Source organism: Chlamydomonas reinhardtii, chromosome 9, assembly GCF_000002595.2.
Source record: "Chlamydomonas reinhardtii strain CC-503 cw92 mt+ chromosome 9, whole genome shotgun sequence".
NCBI classification, from domain to species: Eukaryota; Viridiplantae; Chlorophyta; class Chlorophyceae; order Chlamydomonadales; family Chlamydomonadaceae; genus Chlamydomonas; species Chlamydomonas reinhardtii.
In genome coordinates this window covers 2,905,520-2,929,257 of record NC_057012.1, presented here as the reverse complement: position 1 = coordinate 2,929,257, position 23,738 = coordinate 2,905,520, and the positions used below count along the sequence as shown (strand labels likewise).

At 62.8% G+C, this 23,738-nt stretch overlaps 6 protein-coding genes across 6 annotated transcripts; 4 read left to right on the top strand and 2 right to left on the bottom strand.

Moving 5' to 3' along the window:
- Window positions 1-157: 157 nt before the first annotated feature.
- On the bottom strand, window positions 158-5,118 carry CHLRE_09g388000v5 (uncharacterized protein). Its single transcript, XM_001694485.2, has 10 exons — window positions 4,845-5,118; window positions 4,495-4,560; window positions 4,182-4,289; window positions 3,932-4,056; window positions 3,677-3,734; window positions 3,445-3,510; window positions 3,101-3,213; window positions 2,651-2,813; window positions 2,274-2,469; window positions 158-2,046 (listed from the first exon to the last, which is right to left on the bottom strand). Exons 1-10 carry the CDS (start codon window positions 4,920-4,922, stop codon window positions 1,958-1,960), a joined length of 1,062 nt encoding a protein of 353 aa, XP_001694537.1. The 5' UTR covers window positions 4,923-5,118; the 3' UTR covers window positions 158-1,957.
- A 111-nt stretch (window positions 5,119-5,229) lies between these two features.
- Window positions 5,230-8,849, top strand: CHLRE_09g388050v5 (uncharacterized protein). The gene is made up of 8 exons (XM_043065455.1): window positions 5,230-5,402; window positions 5,479-5,859; window positions 5,995-6,129; window positions 6,293-6,343; window positions 6,501-6,776; window positions 7,000-7,401; window positions 7,622-7,890; window positions 8,044-8,849. The coding sequence occupies exons 1-8, from the start codon at window positions 5,373-5,375 to the stop codon at window positions 8,381-8,383; spliced, it is 1,884 nt and encodes a 627-aa protein (XP_042921046.1). The 5' UTR covers window positions 5,230-5,372; the 3' UTR covers window positions 8,384-8,849.
- Window positions 8,850-8,939: 90 nt separating this feature from the next.
- On the top strand, window positions 8,940-13,725 carry CHLRE_09g388100v5 (uncharacterized protein). Its single transcript, XM_043065457.1, has 8 exons — window positions 8,940-9,098; window positions 9,189-9,263; window positions 9,340-9,419; window positions 9,553-10,758; window positions 10,947-12,207; window positions 12,302-12,391; window positions 12,481-13,131; window positions 13,280-13,725. The coding sequence occupies exons 1-8, from the start codon at window positions 9,051-9,053 to the stop codon at window positions 13,427-13,429; spliced, it is 3,561 nt and encodes a 1,186-aa protein (XP_042921045.1). The 5' UTR covers window positions 8,940-9,050; the 3' UTR covers window positions 13,430-13,725.
- Window positions 13,726-13,727: 2 nt separating this feature from the next.
- Window positions 13,728-15,719, bottom strand: CHLRE_09g388150v5 (uncharacterized protein). Its single transcript, XM_001694486.2, has 4 exons — window positions 15,558-15,719; window positions 15,196-15,283; window positions 14,862-15,040; window positions 13,728-14,747 (listed from the first exon to the last, which is right to left on the bottom strand). The coding sequence occupies exons 1-4, from the start codon at window positions 15,578-15,580 to the stop codon at window positions 14,657-14,659; spliced, it is 381 nt and encodes a 126-aa protein (XP_001694538.1). The 5' UTR covers window positions 15,581-15,719; the 3' UTR covers window positions 13,728-14,656.
- A 100-nt stretch (window positions 15,720-15,819) lies between these two features.
- Window positions 15,820-19,054, top strand: CHLRE_09g388200v5 (ribosomal protein L10). The gene is made up of 6 exons (XM_001694376.2): window positions 15,820-15,877; window positions 16,484-16,650; window positions 17,233-17,374; window positions 17,586-17,681; window positions 18,019-18,131; window positions 18,448-19,054. Exons 2-6 carry the CDS (start codon window positions 16,490-16,492, stop codon window positions 18,626-18,628), a joined length of 693 nt encoding a protein of 230 aa, XP_001694428.1. The 5' UTR covers window positions 15,820-15,877; window positions 16,484-16,489; the 3' UTR covers window positions 18,629-19,054.
- A 435-nt stretch (window positions 19,055-19,489) lies between these two features.
- On the top strand, window positions 19,490-23,365 carry CHLRE_09g388355v5 (uncharacterized protein). The gene is made up of 2 exons (XM_043065466.1): window positions 19,490-20,273; window positions 20,586-23,365. Exon 2 carries the CDS (start codon window positions 20,604-20,606, stop codon window positions 22,323-22,325), a length of 1,722 nt encoding a protein of 573 aa, XP_042921044.1. The 5' UTR covers window positions 19,490-20,273; window positions 20,586-20,603; the 3' UTR covers window positions 22,326-23,365.
- The last annotated feature ends 373 nt before the right edge of the window (window positions 23,366-23,738 follow it).

Here is a 23,738-nt window from a genome sequence, read left to right as displayed (position 1 = left end):
TCCAATCACGTTTCTCTCCTCGGACTGTTCTCCTCGGACTGCCGGGGCCTCCCCTGCAGTGGCGCACTCGCTGGGCTGATAGCAGCGCCAGTAAGCAACAGCACACAAACGCGGCAACACACCACCCTCCTGATGGCGGGATTATGAGGGCGGAGGGGAGTGTACGACATCAGGCACCCTCCGGGATTCAGCTCATCAGCACAGCGCGGCACCCATGGGCCATGGCAAGGGGCAGGTTGGCGTAGTCCCACAGTGTGGACTGCCCCTTCTTGTAATGTCGCATTCATAGTGTGCAGCGTATTCCCAGACCCCAAACAATCAACTTGCAGCACAGCACCCATAAGGCCATAAGTGTCCAGGAGCGTCTAGGCAGGGTTGCGTCAAGGGGAACCGGATCCCAACCCCGCGGATACATGCCGAGGCATGCGATTGCAAGCACGATCAATAGCCTTCAAGCACATACGCGCTAACTTCTGTAACCTTCGCGGACGCCTATGTACCTCCCGCCCGTCAATTCATGACGATACGCTGACATCCCACGCGGAAAGAGCCGCAATGCATACCACGTCAGATACCACGCCCTGAAGCGGCGGCCACATCCCGAGAGGCAGGCAAGGAGGCAGGTGCAAAAGCAGCACAACCACACGCAAACAGGGGGAACCAGCCATGCCCAATTGCCCATATTCTGATACTCTCGTGCAGCGCCTGCAGTTGGACCAGTCATGTCGCCGATCCCCTCAGCCATATCTACCCCACATGCGCTCCACGGAGCCAGCCACCGACACGCCCCTCGCCCGCATGGCGCTGCATTGCGGCATGCTGGGGAAAGCCCAGCACGCATTAGCCGCCATCCTTCTCGGGGTGCCTGTGAACGATCTCCCATCGGCCCATCTTAAAGACCACAGTCGCGCCAAGGAGCCCGCCAGGACAGCGACCATAGCAGCGGGCGTTTGGGGGCTCGACCCCAGCATCACAACAAACGCTAAATGATTATTGCGTAAGGCCGCCATCGACGGCTCATCTGCAGCTCAGTACCAGTTAACACATGGTACTCCAGCAGCATGAAATGGGGGCCCGTCCCAGCCCCGCACAACACATGCTGCGCAGACGCGCCGCGACGCCGGCAGCGATACACCCGGTTTCTGGTGCACGACCAGCGCAATGGTTGGCAGAAGTTGCGCACCGTATCGCATGTCGCATCCTTCAGCGGAGCGATCAACTGGCCGCCCATGCGCCCATGGCGGCCCATGAGTTCATGACACAGATGATAGTAAGGGTCAAGCCTCAACTACACGGTTATTGATATGCTTGAAAGAACGCAACACGCACAAGCGAACATGACGTTGTGACGGTTCCCCTGAGCACATATGACAGCAACCAAGGGCCTGCCTGCCTGCTGCACCTCGGGAAACTTATGCGTCTATTTCGAGTGTGTACCACCTGTCAAGCACAAGACCTCCAGGTTTTGAGTCCTGCCTAAAACTCTAGATGCTCCCCACCTATCCCCTGGCTCTATTCATGCTTCCCTTCAACCAGCCAATTCCGCGCTGACCCAAGGAACCTTTCCTTGTGCTGACAGTGCCATCGATGCACCCCTGTCTATAGCATTGCCGCTGCCACTTCATTGATTCCATGCATGCCGAGTCGAGGTTGCATCTGCAACCACCTCTCATTGGCATCCGTACGCAAACAAACACCCTGCAGTGCTCCTCCGCGGCCAGGCCCTGTTTCCCGGCCCAGTCCACGCATGCCACAGCCCCAGCCACATCACTGCGTCCTACTAGTAGCTACGACGTTCGCCAACCTCCTCCCTTCTGTATGCAGCCCCCTAACGGAGCCGCTCCATCTTGCTGCACTCTGCGTTTATCGCGTCTCTTCAGCACACGGATGACCCCTCCTCCTAGCGCTTGCTCCACCCCCACCTGCGGGTGCAGGCTCCTTCACTCCTCCAGCTCCGTCACCGAGGTGTCGCTGTACCGCTTGGCCCCGTACGCCGCGGTGCCTTGCTGGGTCGGGGCGAGGCGCTGGGAGACATGCGCTCGCGACCTGCGGCGCAGCAGGCACAAGTATTGTCACATAAAGAACCTTCTCGTTGGTGGCGATTTGCGTAGTGGCGGCGGGGTGTGCCGGCATCGCCAGTGAGCGACTGCTGACAGGGGTGTGGAGTCAGGGTAAGCCAGAACCTCGCGCGAACGCTGTCATCCGCTCTGCGCAAGGAGCTGGACGCCAGCGTAGCGAGTGCGCAAGACGCTAGCAGCCCGCGGCAGCCGCACCTTTTGCCGCGCCGGGTGCCACGCCACTGGCCAGAGGCGCGTCCTCACGCTTCAGCGGCCGCGGCAGTAGCGCTGGGGGCGTGGGCGGCGGGTTGTTTGCGAAGTAGGGGTGCGCCAGGGCCTCTGCGGCGGTGATGCGCCGCTGTGGGTCCAGACACAGCATGCGCCCCAGCAGGTCCAGCGCATCGCCCGAGGCCTGTGTGTGTTTTGTTGATGGCCAGGAGGGGTGGCGATCCGTGGAAAGGGTTGGGGAAGAAGGGGTGGGGCTTATAGAATGCGAGGGGCGTGTCTGGCCGTCGCCATGAGAGGAGCGCCACCGCAACTGCTACGCATCAACTAGCGCCACAGATAGGCATGGTTGCGCATTCCACACTTACCGCTGGGAAGACCTGTCGCAGCGGCAGCGGTTTGGTCTCCGTGAACTGCAGGAAGTAGGGCAGGTCTCGCGCCGCCGGCCAGTTGCCGTCCACGCCTGGTGTGCCGCATACTGCAAACACCTTGGCGAGCACCTCGATGTCGGACATGCCGTCAAACAGCGGCCTGAAGGACAAGGCGCCCCACGGCCAATGACATGGTGTGCATGGTCAGGTCTTCCCCTACCGGTTTTGCCGCTCTCCACGGCAACAGCATTTTGTTGAAGGCCAGTACCTTTGCGTGCTGCTGGCGCACGTGCTTCGAGTCGACGCTTACGCATGACATTCATTGGCCCGCTATGGCCGCAGCGCATGCGCTGAGTACCCACAGCCCACGACGACGCGTCCATCCCAGACTCCCCTGCCCAGAGGCTGCGCGATTTCCGCCGTCCCTGGCCCTCGCGCACGCCGCACCTGCGTAGCAACAGCTCGCCCATGATGCAGCCCGCCGCCCACACGTCCACAGCCGACGTGTATTGCTTGGCCCCAAAAAACAGCTCCGGAGCCCGGTACCAGGGCGCAAACACCTGCACAGCAGGGTCGGGCGCAGGCAGGCCTCAGCAGCACAAATTGACAGCCACACCCTGGCACGCAGGCAAACGCTAAGTCGTGGGGGTTATGTGCTTGAGCCCAGTAGGTCCCAAGAGTTACGGGGGTTTACTGCCCGCCTCCTATCAGCGGGCATATGCCAGCGAAGAACCCGCTACAACCATACTCGCAAGGCAGCACCAGCAGCGGCAGCGGCTGCTGCGGCTTACCTTGTGTGTGAGACGGCCATCAGGGCTGCCGTACACACGTGACAGGCCGAAGTCCGCCAGCTTGAGCTGCGGGGCCGCATGGTGGGCGTCAGGGCGGACCCGTGCGTGCAGGTCAGCGCGCGCTCAAATGACAACTGCTGCGCGTGCGGTATGATGGCGGCACCACTCACCCGCTCCCGGGCCCACAGCATGAAAACACGGCAGCCCGCCCCTCCCGCCGCTGCCACCCTACCTTGCCGTCCGGCGCTATGAGGCAGTTGTTGGGCTTGATGTCACGGTGCAGTACCCATCTGAAGGGGCGGCAGCGTGCAAGGCAAGCTCCAGTAACTCGTGATTCACCTGCCAACTCCCCGCTCTACCCACCTGTCTGCGGTTCCTCCCCGGCCCCCGCCACTGGCCTTGATTGCCCCTGAGCGCCCGCTTTCCCCCCCTCCCTCTGGTGCTGTTGCACCCACCATCCCTGTCCCCCCTGTGTCCTGCAGCCCACCTGCTGTGGCACGTTTCCAGCGCCGTGAGCAGCTGCTGCATGTAGCTCTTGACGTCCGCCGCAGCCAGGACCAGGTTGCCGTCCTTGATCACCGCCTCCAGGTCGCTGTGCATGTACTCCAAAACCTGTAGGGGTAGGCGAGGCGAGGTGAGCATCGCAAGCTAACCGCACTGGTAGCTTGCATCGCTCTTCGTAACCAGATGCCTACGGCTACAGCAGTAAAGACGTTGGTCGATTGAGCCCGCCTCACCAGCACTACCGACTTCTTTTTCGGGTAGGCGTCCATCAGCCGGATGATGTGTTCGTGCTGCAACTCGCGAAGCAGCTTGATCTCCCGCAGCGCGGTTGGGTCCAGGCCCTGTGTGCGGTGGGGTGGGCGAGGCTGTGTCACGCCTGGAGTACTGGCGGATGACGATGGGAGCTTCGGAGTGGCGGGGGGCGGTGTGTGGGCGGGTTGAACAGGTATGCGGCGGCAGCGCCGCCGCAAAGGAATGGTGTGGTGGTGCCATGGTGCTAATGCAGAGACAGCGGCAGAATCCTCAGAGTATGTATGACTCGCTCACCTTTTTCCCCTCCGCACCTCCCTTGTCATCAGGGAAGATCTCCTTCAAAGCAACCGGCTTCCCTGTCTGTGTGGGCCACGAGCATCGAGTCAGGCTGGCAGCCTGAGAAGACACATGGGCGGACGCCGCCACAGCCGTCGTGCGCCCATCCCTTGACAATTCAACACTATGAATGCGTGACATCCGGTCGGGGGAAACTGACGGAGGCTGCCTCGGCTCCCCCAAGCCCCGACGTAGTTCGGTGTCTCCTGCAGCAGGGACTCCTCAGGTCCCACCCCCGTGCGCACACAGCAAGCGAAGCTCGCGCCTGGTCACCATCTCCTAGCGCAAGCGTTCATGGTCACACCTACCCGCTTGTCCGAACCCTTGTACACGGCCGCGAACGTGCCCTGTCCCAGCAGGGCGCCGCGGACGTAGTTCTCCGCCATTCGCCCGTGCGCGCGAGACCCCTACCCAGCCAACATGCCACCTGATTTCTGAGCTAGTCTAGCACACTATGAAAGTAAGTATTTGATAGACCAGCGGCTGCTGATGCCCGTCACAGCGAGCGAGGCATTGCTGTTTGTTTCCTAGAACCTAAAACAGGGCAAGCCAGCTGCAGTTACAGCTTTTGGTATGTGTTTGTAGTCGATAAAATAAGTGGAAATAGCAAATGCAGAGTCCATGGCTGCATGCATGCATTAATGATGATGTTCTCTGTGCTCAGTCGCTGCTAAACTCTTCGCAATAGCTTGATGCAATTGTACTGAGCGATATACAGTATTTCAATAACGAGCACATAGCGGCAACCGAAGACTTGTCTCAGCTGCACACAGTTGCACAGCTTCAAACGGCAAGCCTACAAAGAAGCTTTGCCGTCCTTCTGAATGTCGTTAGGCATGCTGAACGCTAGAGGAGCCACGGCCAGGGTGAGTGCACAGGGTCTGCTCGGAGGGTTTGTGCGGTCCCCGCAACACCTGCGCCTGTGGCCCTCGACCTCCGCAGGCCTCGCCCGGCGCTGGCCATGCCGCTGCTCCAGCCATGACAACATCTACAGCCAGAATGATGCCCCGTCTGCTGCCAGCATGTACACCGTCGCCTGCATCAGCGTCCGTAGCCTGCTCCGGCTGCTGCTGCAGCGCCGCCCGCGGCCTGCCTGCCCGCGGCGCTCACGCAGCCATGCCAAAGCGCCGACCCTTGGCGCCGCTCTGCGCTGCGGCCGCTGGCAGCCAGGCTGTAAATGAGGAGCCACGAGTAGAGGAGCCGAGCACGGCTATGCTGCTGGCTTGGTTTGCGTGCGGCAACCGCAGTCTGTTTGCGGCGCAGTGCCTGGTGGAGGTGCTTGTGGAGCTGTACAGGGAGGGGCGCAGCTTTCAGGAACTGCAGGTGGGTGCAGCAGCATCAGCACCAGCAGCTGAGGGGGAAAAGCTGGGGAGTATAAGGGGGGAATGCTGCAATGGTCACATATATGCCCCTGCCGCGGCTAATCATTAGCCATGCAATCGTTTCTCGTTGCCGCAGCTATCCATCAAGGCGGCGACGCAGGGCGGCGGCTGGGCGGTGCGGCCCGCCGCGGATCCCAGCGGGAGCGACACGGCGGCGGACGACGGCACCAATGGGGAGGCGGTGGTCCTGCCGCCGCTGCTGCAGACCCAGGTGGGAGGAGCGGTCGGATCAGAACAGGCAAACTGGCAGGCAATACGCCAGGTTGCCCGATGGACGTGCACGGTGCATGCGGTGCAAAGCGGCCTTGCGTACGGTAACAGCAGGAGCTCCTGACCGCCCGGCTGCCCGCGGGCTGTGGTGGTGTCCGCCGCAGGAGGAGGACGTGCTGGTGTCGTGGGTGGCGCTGGTGTTCCTCACACTGGAGGTGGGTGGCAGCGGGTTACCGCTGTGGGCTGTGGCCCGTGCCTGATCGTGGGGCGTTGCACCGCAGCCTTGCCGGCCACAAGCACTGCTGTGTACAACTGGACTGCAATAAGGAACTGAAGCAAGCAACCACTTTGCTACATCGCTGATGCTTTTAGGACTTGGGCGTGCCGCGAGACAAAGAGCCAGCCGACGCCAGGCGTGACGTGGCGCCGGGGGCCGCGGCCGCTGGCCTTGGCGCCACCTCCGGGCCCGGTGCCGCTGCGCCGGGCGGCGGCATGGGTTTGGGCGTGGGCGCGGGCGGCCTGGGCAGCATGGCCTCCAGCAGCACCTACCTGCGCGGCATGCTGGGCTACGTGCGGCAGACACTGGGCATGTACGACGAGGGGCAGACACTGGCGCGTGTGGCGGGGCTGCAAGGGCTGGTGCAGCAGGTGCGTGCGCGCGTGCATGTGGACGGTTGGTTGGGTGGTTGGGTGGTTGCGTGGGTGGGTGGGCGGGTGCATGGGTGGGTGCTAGGCACTCTACGGCATATGGGCCCGGGTCTGGGCCCCGGCAACGTGTGTTCTGAGGAGAGCCGCTCAATGTTGCCACACTGCCTTCCGCCGAAGCAGCCGGTGCCCACCCTACCTCACACCTTGTTTCTCCCCTGTGCAGTCCTCGGGCGCGGCGACGTCGCCGTTCCTGTTCCTCATGCAGCAGTACACCCGCCTGGTGCTGCTGACGGTGGAGGTGGTGGCGGCGTCGGGGCTCCACACCGAGCGGCCGCTGCGCGCGCCCGACACCATCACGCGCCCCAGCGGCTACAGCACAGCCTTCGTGTCCAGCTGCACCGCGGCCGACCTCGACTCCCCACCGGCGCAGCCGCCCAAAGCAGCAGGCGTGCCATGGACCAAGGGCGCGGCTGCAGTGGGCGAGGCGGGCGCAGGGGCTGGGGCCGGGGACTGCCCGCCACGCGGGCTGGCGGTGCGGCTGCTGATGGCTTTCACGGGCGCTGTGTTGGGAAGCAGGTGGAGCTTGGAGCGATTTGTGGACGCTGTACGTGTCGCGTACGACCAGGTGTGACGTCAGCGAGCGTGGAAGCAGGGCCCGGGTGCGTTGTGGGACAGTGGGAGTACGGCAGTGCACGGGTGCTGCGGCGCCGCGCATGGTTGGGCACGCCGAAGCGCTGTGCGAGGGTCGAGACCTGAGTAGGCGGCATTTCTTGTGGATAAGACAACACCCACCCTTCCCTTGCAAGTTTTCAAATCAAGAATCTGCGCGCGCACACAAACTGCAGGGCCTGGCGGCGGACGAGCTCTTCTCGCAGCTGGAGGAGGCCGAGTTCGCCCAGAGCGGCGGCCTGCTGCCCATGGCCTCACAGCCCGCCGCCAACAGCGCCTCCGCTGAGGGCGCCGGCGAATGCCAGCCCCTGCCGGCGCCAGCGCCCGCGCACGAGATCACACAGAAGCTGCTGAGCAGCTGGATCAGCCTGTCGTACATGACACTGGCACAGCTGCACGTGCCGTACCCGGCGGCGGCGGAGCGCGTGGGCTGGGCGTGGGCTGGGTAAGCGAGGCCGAATGCGTTGGGCTGCTGTGGCGAGTCGCGCTTGCATGGGGCAGGAGGGGATCTGGATGCATGCTGGTTTAGCGCCGATTGAAGTCAGGCTACCCAATGACGCCCAAACAAACGTGCGCCGGTGCCGCTCCCATCCCGCAGGCTGGGTGACGCGACGGAGGCGTTCGGTTTGAATGATTTCGTCGGGAACGTCCTCCGTCAAATAGCCGGGGAGGAGCCGCGCATGGTGCCGCCGCCCTCCATCGAGACCGCACCGGCACCAGCGGCCCAAGTCATCGCGGCCGCCCCTGCGCAGGAGCCGGCAGCGGCTGGGGAGGAAGCCCCCACACCACCCCAGGGTACGGCTTCAACCGACCGGCGGCGAGCGGGCGCCTTCATGATGCGTGTGGAGGATGACAACTTGCGGACGTCCACAGCATTCCGCGTCGTCAGTCAGCAGGTGGCGCTGGTGCAGGCTGTATGCCGCGATGTGATGGGCTGATTGGGGTACCGTTGCGTCTTGGCAAGCCGGTTCTAACGTTAAGCGCCGGGTAGCGGCTGGGATCGTGGACACAAGGCGGTTGCTGGAGGCGTTGGTACCGCTTGAACCCACATGCTGGGACGCTGAGGGGTAATGCTGAGGCAGCCAATGCGGGGATTCTGACTGAAGCTTGGTTTTCGTCAAGGCGTGAGCCTGTGAGGACGTCCTGGGGGAGGCCTTGCGCACTTTGAACGTAGGCGTATTCATATTGAGTATCTGTTGTACGTGTCAAAGGGCCCACTGGAAGGCTACATGCGCATTCGGGTCGCCTTGAAATGCGCGTGGGAGCCGTTGAGGGCAGGCAGGGGCAGGGGGGGGGGGGGGCAAGGGGAAGGCAAGGGGTCTCCAGATGAGACCAGGCGTCACACTCCTGAATAGTATGCTTGTCATTCCAGTTTAGGACGAAGCGGTGTAAGGGACACAGGGCAGCAACAATGGGGCCCGATTCCATGGACTTGGATCCGACAGCGACAGCTCATTATGGCGACGAGACTCCGCACAGTCCGCAGTTACATAACACGTCAAGTCAATGGCAGTCGACTTAGGCATATAAATGCTGCCTTCTATCCTAGCTTTAGCGGCTTGAAACCTGGCCTTGTAGGGTAGTACTTGCAGCGCTGGAGGAAAAATGGCGCAGCAACAACAGCAGCCCGTTGCATTCCTTAAGCCTGCGACGGTAAATATAAGAATGAAAGCAGTAATAACCGGCAAGTGCTGGTCAAGACGCGACTGACGAGGACCCCCCGTGCCATTTGCTTGGGTGCAGTGGGGCAGCCTCAAGTTCGCGCAGACACTTAAAGAAAAGCTCTTCAGTGGAAAAGGCGCAAATGAAGCCGCGCGGGTAAGTCGCCAGCACGAGGGGCTGCAGCGGCAAGGGGGGGATGTCAACCGCGAGTCGGTCGCTGCTTGCTGCGCAGGTTGGCAAGGAGAACGAGTACGTTCCCAGTGCTGCACCACCAAAGGTTGACATGAGCCACCTGCAGACACTGGGGCCACGGTGAGTTCTTTGCAACATCCGCATGCTGGTGGTTGTCGCTGCTAGCGCTTGTCCACAAAAGCCATTCTCGAGAAGGTCACTTTTGTCTGGCGTTTGGTGATCTCATAATTCGTGCCTTCCGCATCCGTCGCAGGCGTCATGTTGCTCAGCGCTATGCTCTGCAGCCCAACCTCAACGTCAGTCGCCAGCACACTGCGCCGCAGCCCGCAAACTCAGGGTTGCGCGGATTGGTGGGGCCCGGGGCGCCGGCGCCACTGCAACAGCAGTTCCACGTGCAGCCGCTGCCGATTTATCAGCAGCAGCAGGAACCCCAGCAGCAGCGGCCTTCCACGCCATCTAGCCCCACGATGCGGGGGCGTGCGCCGCTCGGCCAGAGCTCCAACCCCAACTTTGTCAACAGCAATATCGCGACCCGGCTGCCTACTCCCGTCCGTATTAACTCACTTCCCTCTCCAGCCGCGCCATCCAGCAGCAGCAACCTGGCCATGGCCCTGCCCAAGCCACCCAGCCCTTCGCGCAGCCTGTCGCAGGGTGGGATGGGCGGCAGCCCCTTCGCTGGAGCTGCCGCCGCCTCCCCGGCCACGTCCACGGCAACCAGTACCGGCTTCTCCATCCCGGTGCCCCCGCCAGTTGTACCGGGAGTGGCCAGGGGGCCGCAGCAGCCACCGCAGCGCGCGGCGCAGCCCTGGGCCACCAGCTCTGGCGGCGCCCCGGCGGCACGGGCGCACAGTTCCACGGCAACGTCGCGGCCGACGGCTGCCCCCGGGCCAGAGCGCTCCATCCTGGCCTCCGTGCAGCCGCGCAATGCGTCCATCCCAACCCCGCCTGCACCGCAGCATCAGCAGCATGCAAGCACGGTGATTGGCGCCACGCTGGCGGGCGCTTCGGGAACGCCGGACAGCGCTCAGCAGCCGCAGGCAAAGACCGTGGTGGCCATGCCTGCCGCGCCACCGCCGCTCATTTCCGTGTCGTCGGCTATCACCGTTCCCGCGCTGCAGCAGGCTCTGCAGCAGGCCCTGCTGGCGGCGGTGGAGAAGAAGCCGGAGACGTTCAAGGTGGACAACTTCCAGCAGCTGTTCGACAGCATGATGCATCCCGGGCACACCGGCAAGCTGGACGGGCCGCTGCCTGACGAGCTGGCCGACGACGTCAAGTATAGCGACAATTGGTACAAGCACTGCCGTGACTGGAACGCCAAGAACAAGCCGGCAGAGGCGTACATCGCGGTGCCGCCGGCACCTGCGGTGGTGGCGGAGCAGGCGGTGCCGGAGACGCCCAAGTCGGGGCTGCGGTCACAGTGGTCACTGGATGAGGCGCCGATGAGCGAGGCGTGCTGCAGGTGTGGCGTGGTGTGGTGCGAGCGGGGCTGCTGGTGCCTGCATTTGTGGTTGGGCACAGCTGCGCACATGCGGCGGTATGCAAGTAAGGGTCTGGAGAGACGTGCCATATCGAGTGCGGTATGTCGCAGCCATCCAAACATCCATATCACCAAAGCTGTCCCATGCCCGTTCCCACTTGTACTACCAGAGCACTGGACATCGCGCACCACGGGCTGAAGAAGGTCCTGACGCCCGCGCACAGCAGCCGCAGCGTGTCGCAGGCCGTGGGCACGCCCTCCGTGTCGCGCCCAGCCGCATCCTCCATCCTGGCGCAGCGCTCGGAGCTGCTTGACGACACGGCGGCATCCCGCCCCGCCCCAGCTGCCTCGGACCGCCCCGACGCCACGCCCACGTCCTCCACCGTCGCCCGGACCACTGATGTGCTGGAGTCGCCTGTACAGGATGCGGCGGCGCTGCCACCGCAGGAGGCGCAGCTGACAGCGACCTCGCCGCTGGTGGCGTCGGCTGCGGGTTCGACCAACGCTTCACCCGTGTCAGCGGCGCTGGCGGCGCGTGCTCTGGTGGCGTCAGCCAACGCCATAGCTCTGGGCACTGCCATTTGCAGCACGCCGGATCGCCCCTCCTCTGCCTTTGCCGCCGCTGCGGCGGCCGTTGGCATTCGCACGGCTGCGGTCATGGCCTTGGTGGATGGTCACGAGACGCCAGTGGTGCCAACGGCTGCCAAGGCGTCCATTAGGGACCTGCTCTCCCCCACGCCGACGCGCGGTGGAGCTGGCGGGCCGCCCAGCAACGTCACAACGCCGGGCGGCCCTTTGACGCCGGGCGGCGCGTGCAGCACGGCAGCTCCCTCTGCGGCCGCCACTCCGGCCCAGGCAGGCATCTCGAGCTCGGCTGCAACGCCCACCACCGACGCCCGCCGGGCACAGTCGGCCTCGCCGGCCTGCGAGGTGCCGGACCTGTCGGTGGCGGAGGCGCGGCTGGCGGCGGCTGCCAGCTGCTCGGAGGGGCTGGAGCAGAGCCTGGCAGTGGCGGCAGCGATCGCGGGGCAGCAGGAGGCCATTGCGGCCCAGGAGACGTCCATGTTCGCTGCTGGTGGTGCAGCGCCGGAGCTGCCCGCGGTTGCGCCTGTACAGGCGCCCCAGCCTGCAGCGGCTCAGGAGGCTATCTGGTCGCCCAACTTCCCGGCTGTGGAGGCCACCGCTGGTGCTGCCCGGCAATACGTGCCGTCACCTGTGACGCTGATGCAGAACGCACCCCGCGAGTTGCCCACCCCTAACCCGGCCTTCTTCAACAGCATCAACAACGCGCCGTCTGGTGCCGCTAATCTCGCTGCAGCCGTGGCGGTGGTGGCCGCACCGCAGCACGCCGCTTGCGGTGTTTGGGTGCAGATGCGTGATCCCGCGGGCCCCTCCACCTCCAGCGCTCCGCCAGCTGTGGATCCCCTCAACGTGAGTTCGCTTAGTACCGTAACGCTTGTGCGCTGTTGCGTAAACAAGAAATAAGCGTACTAACACCAGATCCGGTGCGTGATCACGCTCACAGGAAATCACCACGGGCATCCAGCAGCTGACGGCGCTAAAGCACACCATCCTGGCTGAGGACAAGGCTGTGGACGTCACCGGCATCACGCAGGTACGGGCATGCACAGCGGGCATCCCTTTGCGATTCGCGGGTCTCTCTGTCACAAGTAAGGCATATGCATCCTGTCTTGTATACCACAGGTCCTGCAGCTGAAGATGGCGGTGGAGCAGTTGCTGGCACGCACCAGCACTGCGGCCGCGGCCGTCACTGTGGCCTCGCAGGCGCCGGCTGCTCCGGCGGCCGCGCCGCCAGCGCAGGAGCACAGCGCCCAGCAGCAACAGCAGCCAGGCACGCCGCAGCGCAAGCTGTCGCGCTCCGCCAGCTTCAGCGCCTTCATCAAGGGCATCTTCTCGCCCAAGAGCGCAAGCAAGGCCGCGCCGCAGGCCGCGCATGCGGCGGTGCCGGCCTCGCCGTCGGCTGCCCGGGCCTTCGGAACCTCGAACGCGGCGAACCTTGCGGCTGCGGCGCCCGCATCGCCGGCTGTGAACGTCCCCGGCAGCGGCGCCGTGGGCGTGCAGGCCGCGCGCCCAGCTTCCGCTTCGGCGCTGCCACGCCACGTGGCGTCACCCAGCGTTGCCGACCGCGGCCGGTACGCTGTCTTGCACCAGCGGGCGGCAGCTCGCCTGGCGCAAGCGGCGGCGGAGCCGGCCCCAGCCGCGACGAACCCTCAGGTGCAGCAGCGCGGCGACGTGTGGCGGCGGTACGAGGAAAAGATCACCTCACACCGGCATCAGCTGGACACCACAAAGTCGCAGCTGGATGAAGCCGTACGCAAGCTGCGCGACATGCAGGTGCGAGTCACGGGCCATGTGCCGTCTTTTACCGCGCCGTGCTGCACATACCCCTATTGTTGCTTATTGAGGTGCGTGGTCCGCCACCACAGCGTGTGGCTCAAAGCAACCGACATGTTGGCACGCCCCGTGCCTGCCGCTCACGCAGGCGGAGTTCGACGAGCTGCTCCTGTGCCTGGGCATGGAGTCGGCTAAAAACCGGGCGTTGTGTGACGCCATGCTTGCCGCCGGCATCGACCCCGAGCCCATCATGGCGGCGATTGAGGCTGAGTGGCTGGCGGGCAACGGGGAGCAATGAAAGCATTGGGAACTTGGGATACCACGGGAGGCAGGGAGCTTGTGGGGAGGCAGGGGGCTTGTCGGGATGAGCGGTGGGATAACGTGGCGGAGGCGGTACCGGTAGTAGATGATAGCTAGGCGAGCAATAGAGTTCTTGCGTGGCTGTCACTGTGGGCTTTGTACAAGTCGCGTCAGGGCGCACGTTGTGTCCAGCTAGTGCAGGTATTAAACTGTTTGGGGCAGGCTTGAGGCAGATGACCTTCGCAGGCAGGCTATGTAGCTCATCCAAAATTGCGGTTGGAACACGTGTTGCAAACACGATGCATGTTTCACCATGTCAGACGCAGTCTGCCCTCTACAGATTGCACATGGTTGCTCAGTAGTTACACCCGTCAGCATCACCCATAGCAGCTCTGTCCCTGCGCACGTACACTTGCAGCGCATCCATGTTCTCAGTCTCCAGGTCCTCTTAGCATCAAGCTCGGCATGCGCATGTTACGCTCGCCCCGAACGGTTCGTACCCGCAGCAACTTAATTCGCGCAACTTGGAACCAGCCCTACACCTAGCGACAAGTCACAGACAACCCGTAAAGCCAGCTGGCATCAGGGGTGCGCACCCCTGGCTGGCATTCTAGGTCTGCTTTCGTCTGATTCCTCGTGGTCCCATACCCACCATTCCAATTCAGTAACAATCTGTGTCTCTCTACCACGCCAAGTGCTGTTGGAGACTCTCGCAGTCACCTCGCAAGTTACTTCACTCGTAACGGCACTCATGTTGTGGTTGTGTCTCATCTCGCCTATCAAGCTTTGTTTGCGGCCCGCAACCATGAACGGAGAGGAGTACGCCACACATACATAAACACCTCAGGCAGTCATACCCACTGCGGTGCACACGTGGGAGCCACATGCCTAAACTCGGGACCAACCCTTGGAGTACCGTATCATAGCCGTACAAGCGTGCCGAACAAGTCAGGAGGACTAACAACACACAAAGTACCCTGAACGCCGGCCTGCACCATTCGAGTACACGCGATGGATGCCGTATCCACGGCTTCACGCGATGGCGTTGCAGCATTGTATTTGCAGGCCCATTGCGTGGGAGCCGGGCGGCTAGCTTCCCTCAGCATTCATCACACTCTGCGGTCCGGGCGCACAAGCTGTCACAGCGCTCTACCGCCTGATCTTCCTGGCCCTGAGAACTGCCCGTCGCGATGCAAGGGGCTGTTGCAGGCTCGCGACCCCCTCACTACTGCTGCTGCTGCTGCTGCTGCTGCTGCATGGCCGCGCGCCAGTACAGCTCGCCAAGGACTGACGTGTGCCGGCTCCCGAGGAGCCCCCTGCAAACAGGTCCCGCGGCAACAATCCAGGCTTAGACAACTCGCCACGTGGGTGGCCCCGTCCTTCCAGACAGCCTCAGGCTGCTTACAAACACTTTGTTTGTCCCCACCCACCTGTTGATGTCGCCCATCATCTTTGAGTGCACCAGCGCGTATGGTGCCTCTGGAAGGCAGGGCAAGCCCGCCGCTGGTGCGGGCGTGTGCCCATGCTGGTGCTCTTCGTGTCCGTGCCCCGAGCAGCATTCAGACCCAGCTTGACTCGCTAGTGTCAGGAACTTTGTCCGTTGCTTGTGCTGCAGATAACAGGGGGGTTTCAACGTGAATGGCCGCCATGACACTACTGCAGCATGGCTGCCCGGTCGTCCGATACATCTCACAATAGTACAGCATCAGCCGAGCCAGTACGTATGTGGCAACATGTGTGTCGACGCGCTCTGCTTCCACTCACCCTGGGGTTCTTCGTGCAGTAGATGTACACGTAGTGCTGGTCCCGTGATAGCTTCACAACTGTCTTGCGACAGAACTCGCACATCAGCCTGCCCAAGGAGGTCACGCAGCAACGCCCGCCGGGGGTGAGGTTCGGGTTTGCGGTGGCCACTTCCTCCCCCCCTCCCATACAGCTTTCCCATAACCGTGCTAAAGAGGACTTCACTCCAGCAGAACCATCCCTTGCCAGAAGCGCACTCAGCGAGAGAGTAGGGTACGCTTGAAGTCTGGCGACATGTGCTGCTGCGTGCACGGCCCGCAACCGGACAGGCATCCCCCCACACACTCCACAGCGCGGACAGCTCGCTGTCACCCGGTGCTCGCCTGACTTTACCGCGGACCTTCATTTGCCTTCCAGTGCCTTTTACGTCACTAGTTTAGCCGAAACGCCCCGTTTGGTCACAAACTGACGTTGCGCGACGAGTAAATCAGTCCTCGAAACGGAACCAGAGGCCTACGTGTAGCTGCGAGACGTTGATGATATTGCCTGGCCTAAAAGTATCTGACGCGCTGCTGACCAGCTGGAAGCAACGTAAGAACCGGGCACCCGTACGACTCATGGTCATGGAGGCAAGGAGGCGAGTGAAGTCCGGCAGCGCCAACTGGACTTGCCCTCTTCTCGGGCCTTCGTTTTACGAAAACAGGTGCGCGAAGCCTGCAAATTTGACGGGGATGGGTATGCTGTTCAGTGCAGCAGCAGAGGCGGAGCATTGGCAAGGAGCGGCTGCTGGCGCGAAGCAGCAACAGGAGCAGTCAATAAGCATGGCTATGCAGGAATCTAATACGCTTTGAGGTGCAACAACAGCCCTTCAGCGCCGGAGATGCCGCTATGGGGAGCGGAGACGCCCAGCAGCCTGGGGCCGTCATATCTTGTGCCCCCATGGCCCGCTATGGAGCTGGACTACCTTACAGATTACAGCAGCATGCTCTGGTGCTGCCGCGGACGGCAGCCTCGGCGGCTGGGGTCATGGCGGCGAGCAAGGTCGCTGACAGTCGCTGCCAGAACCGCCAGTCATTAAGCATCAGAAATTATCCGCTCGTGGGAACGCAGTGCCCCAGCAGCAGTTATCCGTGGAGCTCGCGCACGCAGGGAGCGCCGGAGGCCAGCCCCAGCACCTACAGCTATAAATTTTCAGCAACAGATTCTCCATTTTGGGCTTTCTTTGGTTTGTTGCTTACCGGCTAGTCGCCGTCTGGAAGGCTGCGCTAATCGGCCTGACACCCTTGGCGCGTTGCCTCTCACTGTGCAGGCAAAGATGGGTCGTCGCCCCGCCCGCTGCTACCGGCAGTCTAAGGGTAAGCCCTACCCGAAGTCTCGCTTCTGCCGTGGTGTGCCCGACCCCAAGATCCGCATTTACGATGCGGGTATGAAGAGGGCCGATGTGGACACCTTCCCCTGCTGCGTCCACCTGGCCAGGTGCGTTAGTGACAGGACAATGGGGTGAAGTGGTGGCAAGCTGGGGGGCGGGTTTCTGCTTAGCACGGGGACTTGCGTGGGGAGCGGACTGGCAGGATAGGGGCAACAGCCGGGGTTGGGGCGGTCTTGGAGGCTGTGATCTCATTGCCATTGGACCGGCGTCGGGCCTCTCAACATCATTCGGAGGTGCCGGAATGAGCGCACGGAGCAGCGCGGAGCGCCACCACTGCGGTGGCGCCATGGCTTGGAGCTGGAGCGGGGCCAACGTGTGCCTGTGGCGGGCAGCGGCAGCCTTGCTGGCAGCAGCGCGGGCAGTAGCCATTGCGCCCGCAAGCATGGACCGGGCGGAGGGCCTGGGGCGCTTGATATGATTGGAGCTGGGCGGCCGCGCTCGCTGCTCGGAACTACCGCGCCTCGTGCCTGGACAGCAATGAACAGCGGAGCGGGCTACTGAACGCAAGGGGGACGGGACGCATTCGCAGTGCCTACCGCCCGGCGTTTGGGACTGGGGTTGAGACGGGAACGGGCTGCATTCAGCTGTGCTGACGTGCTGTTCCTGTTGTTGCTGTGCTGTACAAACAGTTGGGAGAAGGAGAACGTGACCAGTGAGGCGCTGGAGGCTGCCCGTGTGGCGGCTAACAAGTACATGGTGAAGAACGCCGGAAAGGAGGCGTTCCACCTGCGCGTGCGCGTGCACCCCTTCCACGTGCTGCGCATCAACAAGGCAAGCAGGGTCTGGGCAAGCAGGGTGCTTGTCGGTACCTTGAAAAGATAGGCCCTTCGAGCTGGGATGCATTTGCGCACTCTTTCCGCTGTTGCGGACCATCAGCATGGGACAATGTGGTCATGCTCATTACGGTGGTTGTTTTGGCGTGCATCCCAGTTAGATGGTCATGCTGTGCTGACCCGGCTTCATCGCGCCTTTGTGCTCGCAGATGCTTTCGTGCGCAGGCGCTGATCGCCTGCAGACCGGTATGCGTGGTGCTTTCGGCAAGCCCAACGGCGTCTGCGCTCGTGTGCAGATCGGCCAGGTGAGGCACGCGTGCCGGTGGCAGCTGGACACGAGGAATAGGGGATGGGGCGCTGCCACCGCAAAGGGTGCTAAGTACATCCCAAGTTCGGTCTCAATCTGGGCAGGAGGCGTGGGGTGGATCGACATGGACTGTCGCGCATTGGGGGCACTGAGGCCGCACAACACGGAGCAGGAGCATTTGGATTGTGGTTGTGGCGCGCTGCAGCTGAACGGGCCGGCCGTTCGAGCGGTGGCGTTCCGCTACGCAGTAGCGGCGCGGACGGGCACCATGGAAAGTCGCATGGTTTTCATGTTTTACGGCTGACCAGTCGGTTCATGCTCCTTGAATTGCCCAGGTGCTGATGAGCATCCGCTGCCGTGACAACCACGGTGCCGTGGCCGAGGAGGCCCTGCGCCGCGCCAAGTTCAAGTTCCCCGGCCGGCAGAAGATCATCCGGTCCAACAACTGGTGAGTTGACAGCGCTGCTGGCTAGATCTGACACTAAGAAATGGGCAAGTGACTGGCGTCGGGCAGGCGGGTTCCTGAGGGCCGGTGGATCAGCGGGCAGCAACTACCATACTCAGTAGCGAGCGGTGCAGCAGGAGCTCGGCGCGATTTTGTCTCATCCTTATATGAGAACTAGCAGTAGCAGGGCGTTCTAGCTGTATGGACGCGTAGCATGAGCAAATGCCCGCCTTTTCCCCTCGTGGCAACCATGAGCGAACCTCTTGCGCCTGATCGCGTATTGCTGTTTTCCTGTCCTCGCCCTCTTCCACCTGTACAGGGGCTTCACCAACCTGTCCCGCAAGGACTTCAAGATCTTCCGCGAGGAGGGCCGCCTGATCAACGACGGCTCGCACGTCAAGGTCATCACCAACAAGGGCCCCCTGGCCGAGCGCGAGCCCGACCACATCTTCGACTACCCCGCCTTCAAGCACCACACACCCCTGCACAAGGACGAGTAAACAGCTGGCGCTAGCAGCGTCGGTTGCGGAGGGCGGCAGCAGCATCGGGCGGCGCGCCGCAGCGTGCGCGGCGTGAGCTGTGCAGGCGCGTGGCGTGGCGTCGTTGCGGGGCCGCTCCGCCTGCACCCGTTCTGTGCTCGTGTGCGTAGTGTGCGGCTAGGCAAGGAGGCTGTTGGTTGGCGTGAAGTGACAGGCCCGGCTGCGTGTCTTTTGCGGGGGCGGTCTGCTGCCGTTGCAGAGGCGCTTAGTGTCGGCCGTGGGCTGGCCCCAGGCCACGACTGAACTGTCGGGCGTGGTAGGGTCGCTGCTGTGTTCCGCGCATGTTCCCCTGGTGGTGCATGTTGGGGCTCATGGCGGCATACCCCACCGCGAGTCCAACGTTGGGTGGGGAAGAGCCCCGGACTCGCCTTGTAACAAGGCGCGGGAAACGTCTGGCTATGTGCCGCTTCCTCGTGATAGGCAAGGCCATTGACAATTAGAGACACACTCAGCAGACCCGATCAGATGCCGGAGGGGCGGAGGTGCGAAACAAGCAGCGACATACCGTTACCGCCCTGTGCCTGACTGAACGGCTGGCACTAGCAAGGGAAGCCAGGGTCCAGAGATGCGCCTGGTTGTTTGGGTAGGACCATTGGACCCGCAGCGGCGGCGCGCACCAGATTTGGGGAAAGATGCCGGATGCAAACGTCACTTGCACAGACGCCGTGCCCGCTCCTGCAGGGGCATCTTCGATAACAGACCCCCGCTACCCCCAGCTCCCCCCCCTTAGCGGCCGCGCCAACAGTGAGACCATGAAAGTATTAGAGAGCTGCAGTCCATCAACGTATGAGCCATACTGTAGCTTGATGAAGCCGTCAACACATGGTATGCGCAACTCGGAGCTGAATCCCCGGTCGCAAGTGGTAGGGAGGTAGGTGAGCATGGATGGCCTGAGGTAGGGACCACAATCGCATTCATTAGCAACGCAGGCTATAACATGCTAGGAAACTCTAGAAATTAATAGCCCTAACGCCGCCCGTTGCGACCAGTTGGTGTTCCCTGCTCGAATGCGGACCTTCGCCGCAAAAAGGTCCCAGTAGCAGCGATGCCCAGTTTCCAGGAGGCAGTCTTCTGGTGATATTCATCTAGACTGCCGACATTATTGTAACGAGCACAACGAGTCATGCGAGCCAAGCCTGCAACGCCGGCATGTTGGCGGAAATGGTTAGCTGTTTAACTGTTTGTATACTTTGTATGCATCACCAGTAAGTATCACACCTAGAGCTACTGCTAGGGAACTCATAGGGCTTGTGAACACGCGGTTTCGCGTCTGTGCAATGAGAAACCTCGAAAAACCGATGGCAAATTTTGTAGCGTTGGCGTGTGTTACGCCCTCCCATTCGCGCTCTGATTCGCGCTCCCCCTGCCTCGCGCCAGCCTTTTCGTCGGTTAGCCGTACGGGGGCCACTACTGGTCCGACTCCTGCCCGCAATAAATACCAAGGGCCGGCCCGCTCCAGGCACAGCATCGAGCAAGGCTCATAGCGCTTCACCACATAGCGCAAGCCAGGACCTAGACGCACTTGCCCCCACACCGAGCATTTCTACCTCGCCTTCCAGGACTACCTGAATTTAGTAGCCATCGGAGCTCTGGACACTAGTGCAAGGTAAGAAGAGCTGCTGAGGGGTTGCTGGGGCTCGGCGAGCCAGGATGTGCAACGGGCCCTTGCCATCAGCGAATGCGGTTGCGTCCGACTCACCCGAAAGCAACCGCGAGCAACGCCGTCGCGGCACCTATGTGACCGTATGAGAATGTAATGTAGAGTACCTGCTGCGAGCGTAAGGCGCTTGGGTCCGAGTCTCTGAAGGGGGTAGCTTACGAGCTCGCCGTTTTCCTCACCATCGTGTGCAGTCCGCGGGCCTTCCATTGCGCTAACCGCCGCTCCTCCCTTCCCTTCTGTCACTCCTTCTGCCTGCAGTTGCTTCCACTCGCAAACATGAGAGCGTCAGCATTGCTGGCGCTAGTGCTGGCGGCAGGCCTCGCGCTCGGCCAGACCTTCCCGCCCTACAGCTGCACGCGTGACCCGCAGCAGTCGCGATTCCGGCTGGACATGCCCTACACCGTCGCCGGCAACCGCGTGTGCATGACCACGCGCGTGGTGCCATGCGCTAAGCCCGGATCGCCCTGCTGTGACAAGAAGATCGACCTGTACAAGATTGAGCTGGACATTAACGCTCAGTGCAAGTTTGCGGTGACGGGCGTGACGGTCAACGGTCGCCCCGCGCTGGCGCCCACGTTTGACCCGTACGGCCCCTCTAACTCCAACAAAGCCGTCATGAAGCTGACCGGCCTCAACCTCACACTCGCCACCGCCGAGGGCGCCGTGGTGTGCATGAAGCTGGGCGGCGCCTGCCCCACCATGGACACCCTCTGTACCGTGGGCAACGGCTTCTGCCAGACTGCGCTGGTGCAGAGCGGCACCTGCAACTGCTGTCCTGTGCAGATGCTGGGCTTCATGCCCCCGCCGCCCTCGCCCCAGCCGCCCAACCCCCCGCCTCCCCCTCCTCCCAGCCCCCCTCCTCCGCCTCCTCCTTCTCCCCCTCCTCCCAGCCCGCCCCCGCCGTCTCCCCCTCCTCCCTCTCCTCCCCCTCCCTCTCCTCGCCCTCCTTCCCCAGCGCCCCCGTCTCCCAAGCCCCCCAGCCCCCAGCCTCCTTCCCCTCGCCCTCCCAGCCCCCCTCCTCCGTCGCCTCCTCCCCCGTCTCCTCCCCCTCCCTCGCCTCCTCCTCCTAGCCCTCCTCCTCCCTCTCCTCCTCCTCCCTCGCCACCTCCTCCCTCACCTCCTCCTCCTTCGCCACGCCCTCCTTCTCCTGCGCCTCCTTCGCCCAAGCCGCCCAGCCCGGCGCCCCCCAGCCCGCGCCCTCCCAGCCCCCAGCCTCCTTCCCCCAAGCCTCCCAGCCCTCCTCCTCCGTCGCCCCCTCCCCCGAGCCCGCCTCCTCCCTCGCCTCCTCCTCCTAGCCCTCCTCCTCCCTCTCCGCCTCCTCCGTCTCCTCGCCCGCCTTCGCCTGCGCCTCCCTCGCCCCGGCCTCCCTCTCCGCCTCCTCCGTCTCCCCGCCCGCCCTCGCCTGCGCCTCCCAGCCCCGCGCCGCCCTCGCCCGAGCCGCCCCTGCCCCCCAGCCCTGAGCCGCCCATGAACCCTCTCACCCCCGCCATCCGCCGCCCGCCGCCGCCCGTGCCCGTCAGCTTCCCCTTCTGCGAGTGCAACCGCACCGTCGGCAACGTGCCCTTCACCTTTGACCCCACGCCCGTGGTGAAGAAGGCGGCGTCGGGCCCCAACAAGATGTACTGCCTCACGCTCTACACCACCGACTGCATCGACCCCAGCAACAAGTGCTGCGCCCAGCGCCTGTCCAAGGTGGAGTGGTGGAGCAAGGACGCGTGCCGCAGCAGCGTCAAGGCGGTGTACCTAGATGGCGTCAAGGTGGACCAGCAGTGGGCGCCGAAGGGCACGTTCAAGATCCCCGCACTCAACATGGCCGCGGCGTCCGTGCCTTCGGCAGGTCGCGAGGTGTGCATTGAGCTCAATGCCAAGAGCACCTGCCCCACGCTGCAGTCGTTCTGCGCGCGCAGCGCCCAGGGCCGCTGCTACTACGCCATGTTCTCAGAGGACAAGACGTGCTGCCCGCTGGACACGTTCGTGGCAGTCAGCGGGCGCCGGTAATACCGTAGCCCAGGAAGCTCGTGTCGTCATGTGCTGTACTTAGTCGTCTAGGCATAGGTAGGCCAGAGGTAGATACGGTAGTTAGTTATTAGGTCGGCCGCATGATTGCTCTGCTCCTGTGTCACTGATTGCGTGCTAGGCAGAGTGTGTTACTGAATGGTAAGGCAGGGGCGTATTGGTAGTTTGGTGTGCTGACACTATCCAAAGGAGGACAGGCTAGCTTTTCCTACGACTCCCAAGTGGTTGACACAGCGGTGATGACTGCTAGCATAGCCATTGGCGTGTTGATTGCACCGCCAATACCGTATTCCAAGAAACTTAACGGGCCGCTGTCCCACGAGTGGGCAGAGGTCTCATTAGCTACAAGCAGTCACTTGAATGCAGGCAAGGTTGAGTAAGCGAGGGCGCATGACACTGGCACGATATGCATGGTTGTGCGGCATCATATATTCAAATGATGATGCCGTCTTTGCGGCTGACTGCACATGAAGCCTACGTAAACAGTCCGCAATGCATTACGGTAGTGAAAGCATACATGTAACAGGCTCATAGAACAGAAAGGGTTTGCCGTGCGCGCGCTTGCCGAGCCGGGAGTGGGATCAGTGGGATATGGCATCCGTTGCAAGGCTTTCTCTGTCCAGCTCTTCCGTCGCTCTAGCGTCAGGAAAATCCCAGGCTGTGGACACAACTTCTGCCAGTCCGCATCAGTCAGCGACCTGACAAAGGGTACTGACAGACCCTGACCTTGTGCAGTACAATGCACGGTACAACGTTAATGACGAGTGTGGTGGGAACGCATGCGTACGTAGACCAGAGCGGACGGCGGAGTGGGCTTGCAGGTGGCACGAGAGTAGGCAGTCAGTAGCGCAAGTTGCGAATTCACATGTTACCTCGTAACCGACGGTAAACGCTGTGGACGGTCGCGCCCATGGCTGGCTGACAGAAAGCGGCTGCTGTATTGGGATGGCTGGGCTGGACGACGGCGGCCGGGCGTTGCTTGGGACTACCAGAAAGGATGCGCCCGAAACCAACCTGGAGAACACCAGCGCCACCGGTGCCCAGCACGACATGTATGGGAGGGAGGGAGGGACAGGAGGCGTGATGCACTGCCGCGTAAAAGCTATGGCGCTAGGCGCGAGGCAAGCAACGTGACCCCCAAAACAACCGCGAGGACATGGTGCGCGAGTCGGGCAGCGGGCTGTGGCTGTGCGCTGCGTTGGGTGGATAAACGAAGAACACTAAGTATGGCGAAGTGATGGATGCGGTTAAATGAGCAAGTGCGCCGGGCGGCCGAGGAAGTAACGACAGCGCGATCGCTGCATGGCTCATCCCGGTCGCACTGCGGTTGGCATGGGCGCGTGCGATGCATGCCGTGCGACACCAGGAAGCCCGACTCTGGAAACACAAACGCTG

What these genes read in the sequence shown, in the direction of transcription:
- CHLRE_09g388355v5 (XM_043065466.1), top strand. Translation starts at nt 20,604, where the DNA reads ATGAGAGCGTCAGCATTGCTGGCGCTAGTGCTGGCGGCAGGCCTCGCG.
- CHLRE_09g388050v5 (XM_043065455.1), top strand. Translation starts at nt 5,373, where the DNA reads ATGCTGAACGCTAGAGGAGCCACGGCCAGG. An exon ending in CGCCGCTGCTGCAGACCCAG is followed by an intron (nt 6,130 to 6,292) that starts GTGGGAGGAGCG and finishes TGTCCGCCGCAG; the next exon opens with GAGGAGGACGTGCTGGTGTC. An exon ending in TACGTGTCGCGTACGACCAG is followed by an intron (nt 7,402 to 7,621) that starts GTGTGACGTCAG and finishes CACAAACTGCAG; the next exon opens with GGCCTGGCGGCGGACGAGCT.
- CHLRE_09g388000v5 (XM_001694485.2), bottom strand. Translation starts at nt 4,922, where the DNA reads ATGGCGGAGAACTACGTCCGCGGCGCCCTGCTGGGACAGGGCACGTTC. An exon ending in ATGGCCGTCTCACACACAAG is followed by an intron (nt 3,214 to 3,444) that starts GTAAGCCGCAGC and finishes CCTGCTGTGCAG; the next exon opens with GTGTTTGCGCCCTGGTACCG. An exon ending in TGCGACAGGTCTTCCCAGCG is followed by an intron (nt 2,470 to 2,650) that starts GTAAGTGTGGAA and finishes AAACACACACAG; the next exon opens with GCCTCGGGCGATGCGCTGGA.
- CHLRE_09g388150v5 (XM_001694486.2), bottom strand. Translation starts at nt 15,580, where the DNA reads ATGAAGGTCCGCGGTAAAGTCAG. An exon ending in AAGGTCCGCGGTAAAGTCAG is followed by an intron (nt 15,284 to 15,557) that starts GCGAGCACCGGG and finishes CTCCTTGGGCAG; the next exon opens with GCTGATGTGCGAGTTCTGTC. An exon ending in ACTGCACGAAGAACCCCAGG is followed by an intron (nt 15,041 to 15,195) that starts GTGAGTGGAAGC and finishes TGTTATCTGCAG; the next exon opens with CACAAGCAACGGACAAAGTT.
- CHLRE_09g388200v5 (XM_001694376.2), top strand. Translation starts at nt 16,490, where the DNA reads ATGGGTCGTCGCCCCGCCCGCTGCTACCGGCAGTCTAAGGGTAAGCCC. An exon ending in TGCTGCGTCCACCTGGCCAG is followed by an intron (nt 16,651 to 17,232) that starts GTGCGTTAGTGA and finishes CTGTACAAACAG; the next exon opens with TTGGGAGAAGGAGAACGTGA. An exon ending in ACGTGCTGCGCATCAACAAG is followed by an intron (nt 17,375 to 17,585) that starts GCAAGCAGGGTC and finishes TTGTGCTCGCAG; the next exon opens with ATGCTTTCGTGCGCAGGCGC.
- CHLRE_09g388100v5 (XM_043065457.1), top strand. Translation starts at nt 9,051, where the DNA reads ATGGCGCAGCAACAACAGCAGCCCGTTGCATTCCTTAAGCCTGCGACG. An exon ending in GCGCAAATGAAGCCGCGCGG is followed by an intron (nt 9,264 to 9,339) that starts GTAAGTCGCCAG and finishes CTTGCTGCGCAG; the next exon opens with GTTGGCAAGGAGAACGAGTA. An exon ending in CAGCTGTGGATCCCCTCAAC is followed by an intron (nt 12,208 to 12,301) that starts GTGAGTTCGCTT and finishes TCACGCTCACAG; the next exon opens with GAAATCACCACGGGCATCCA.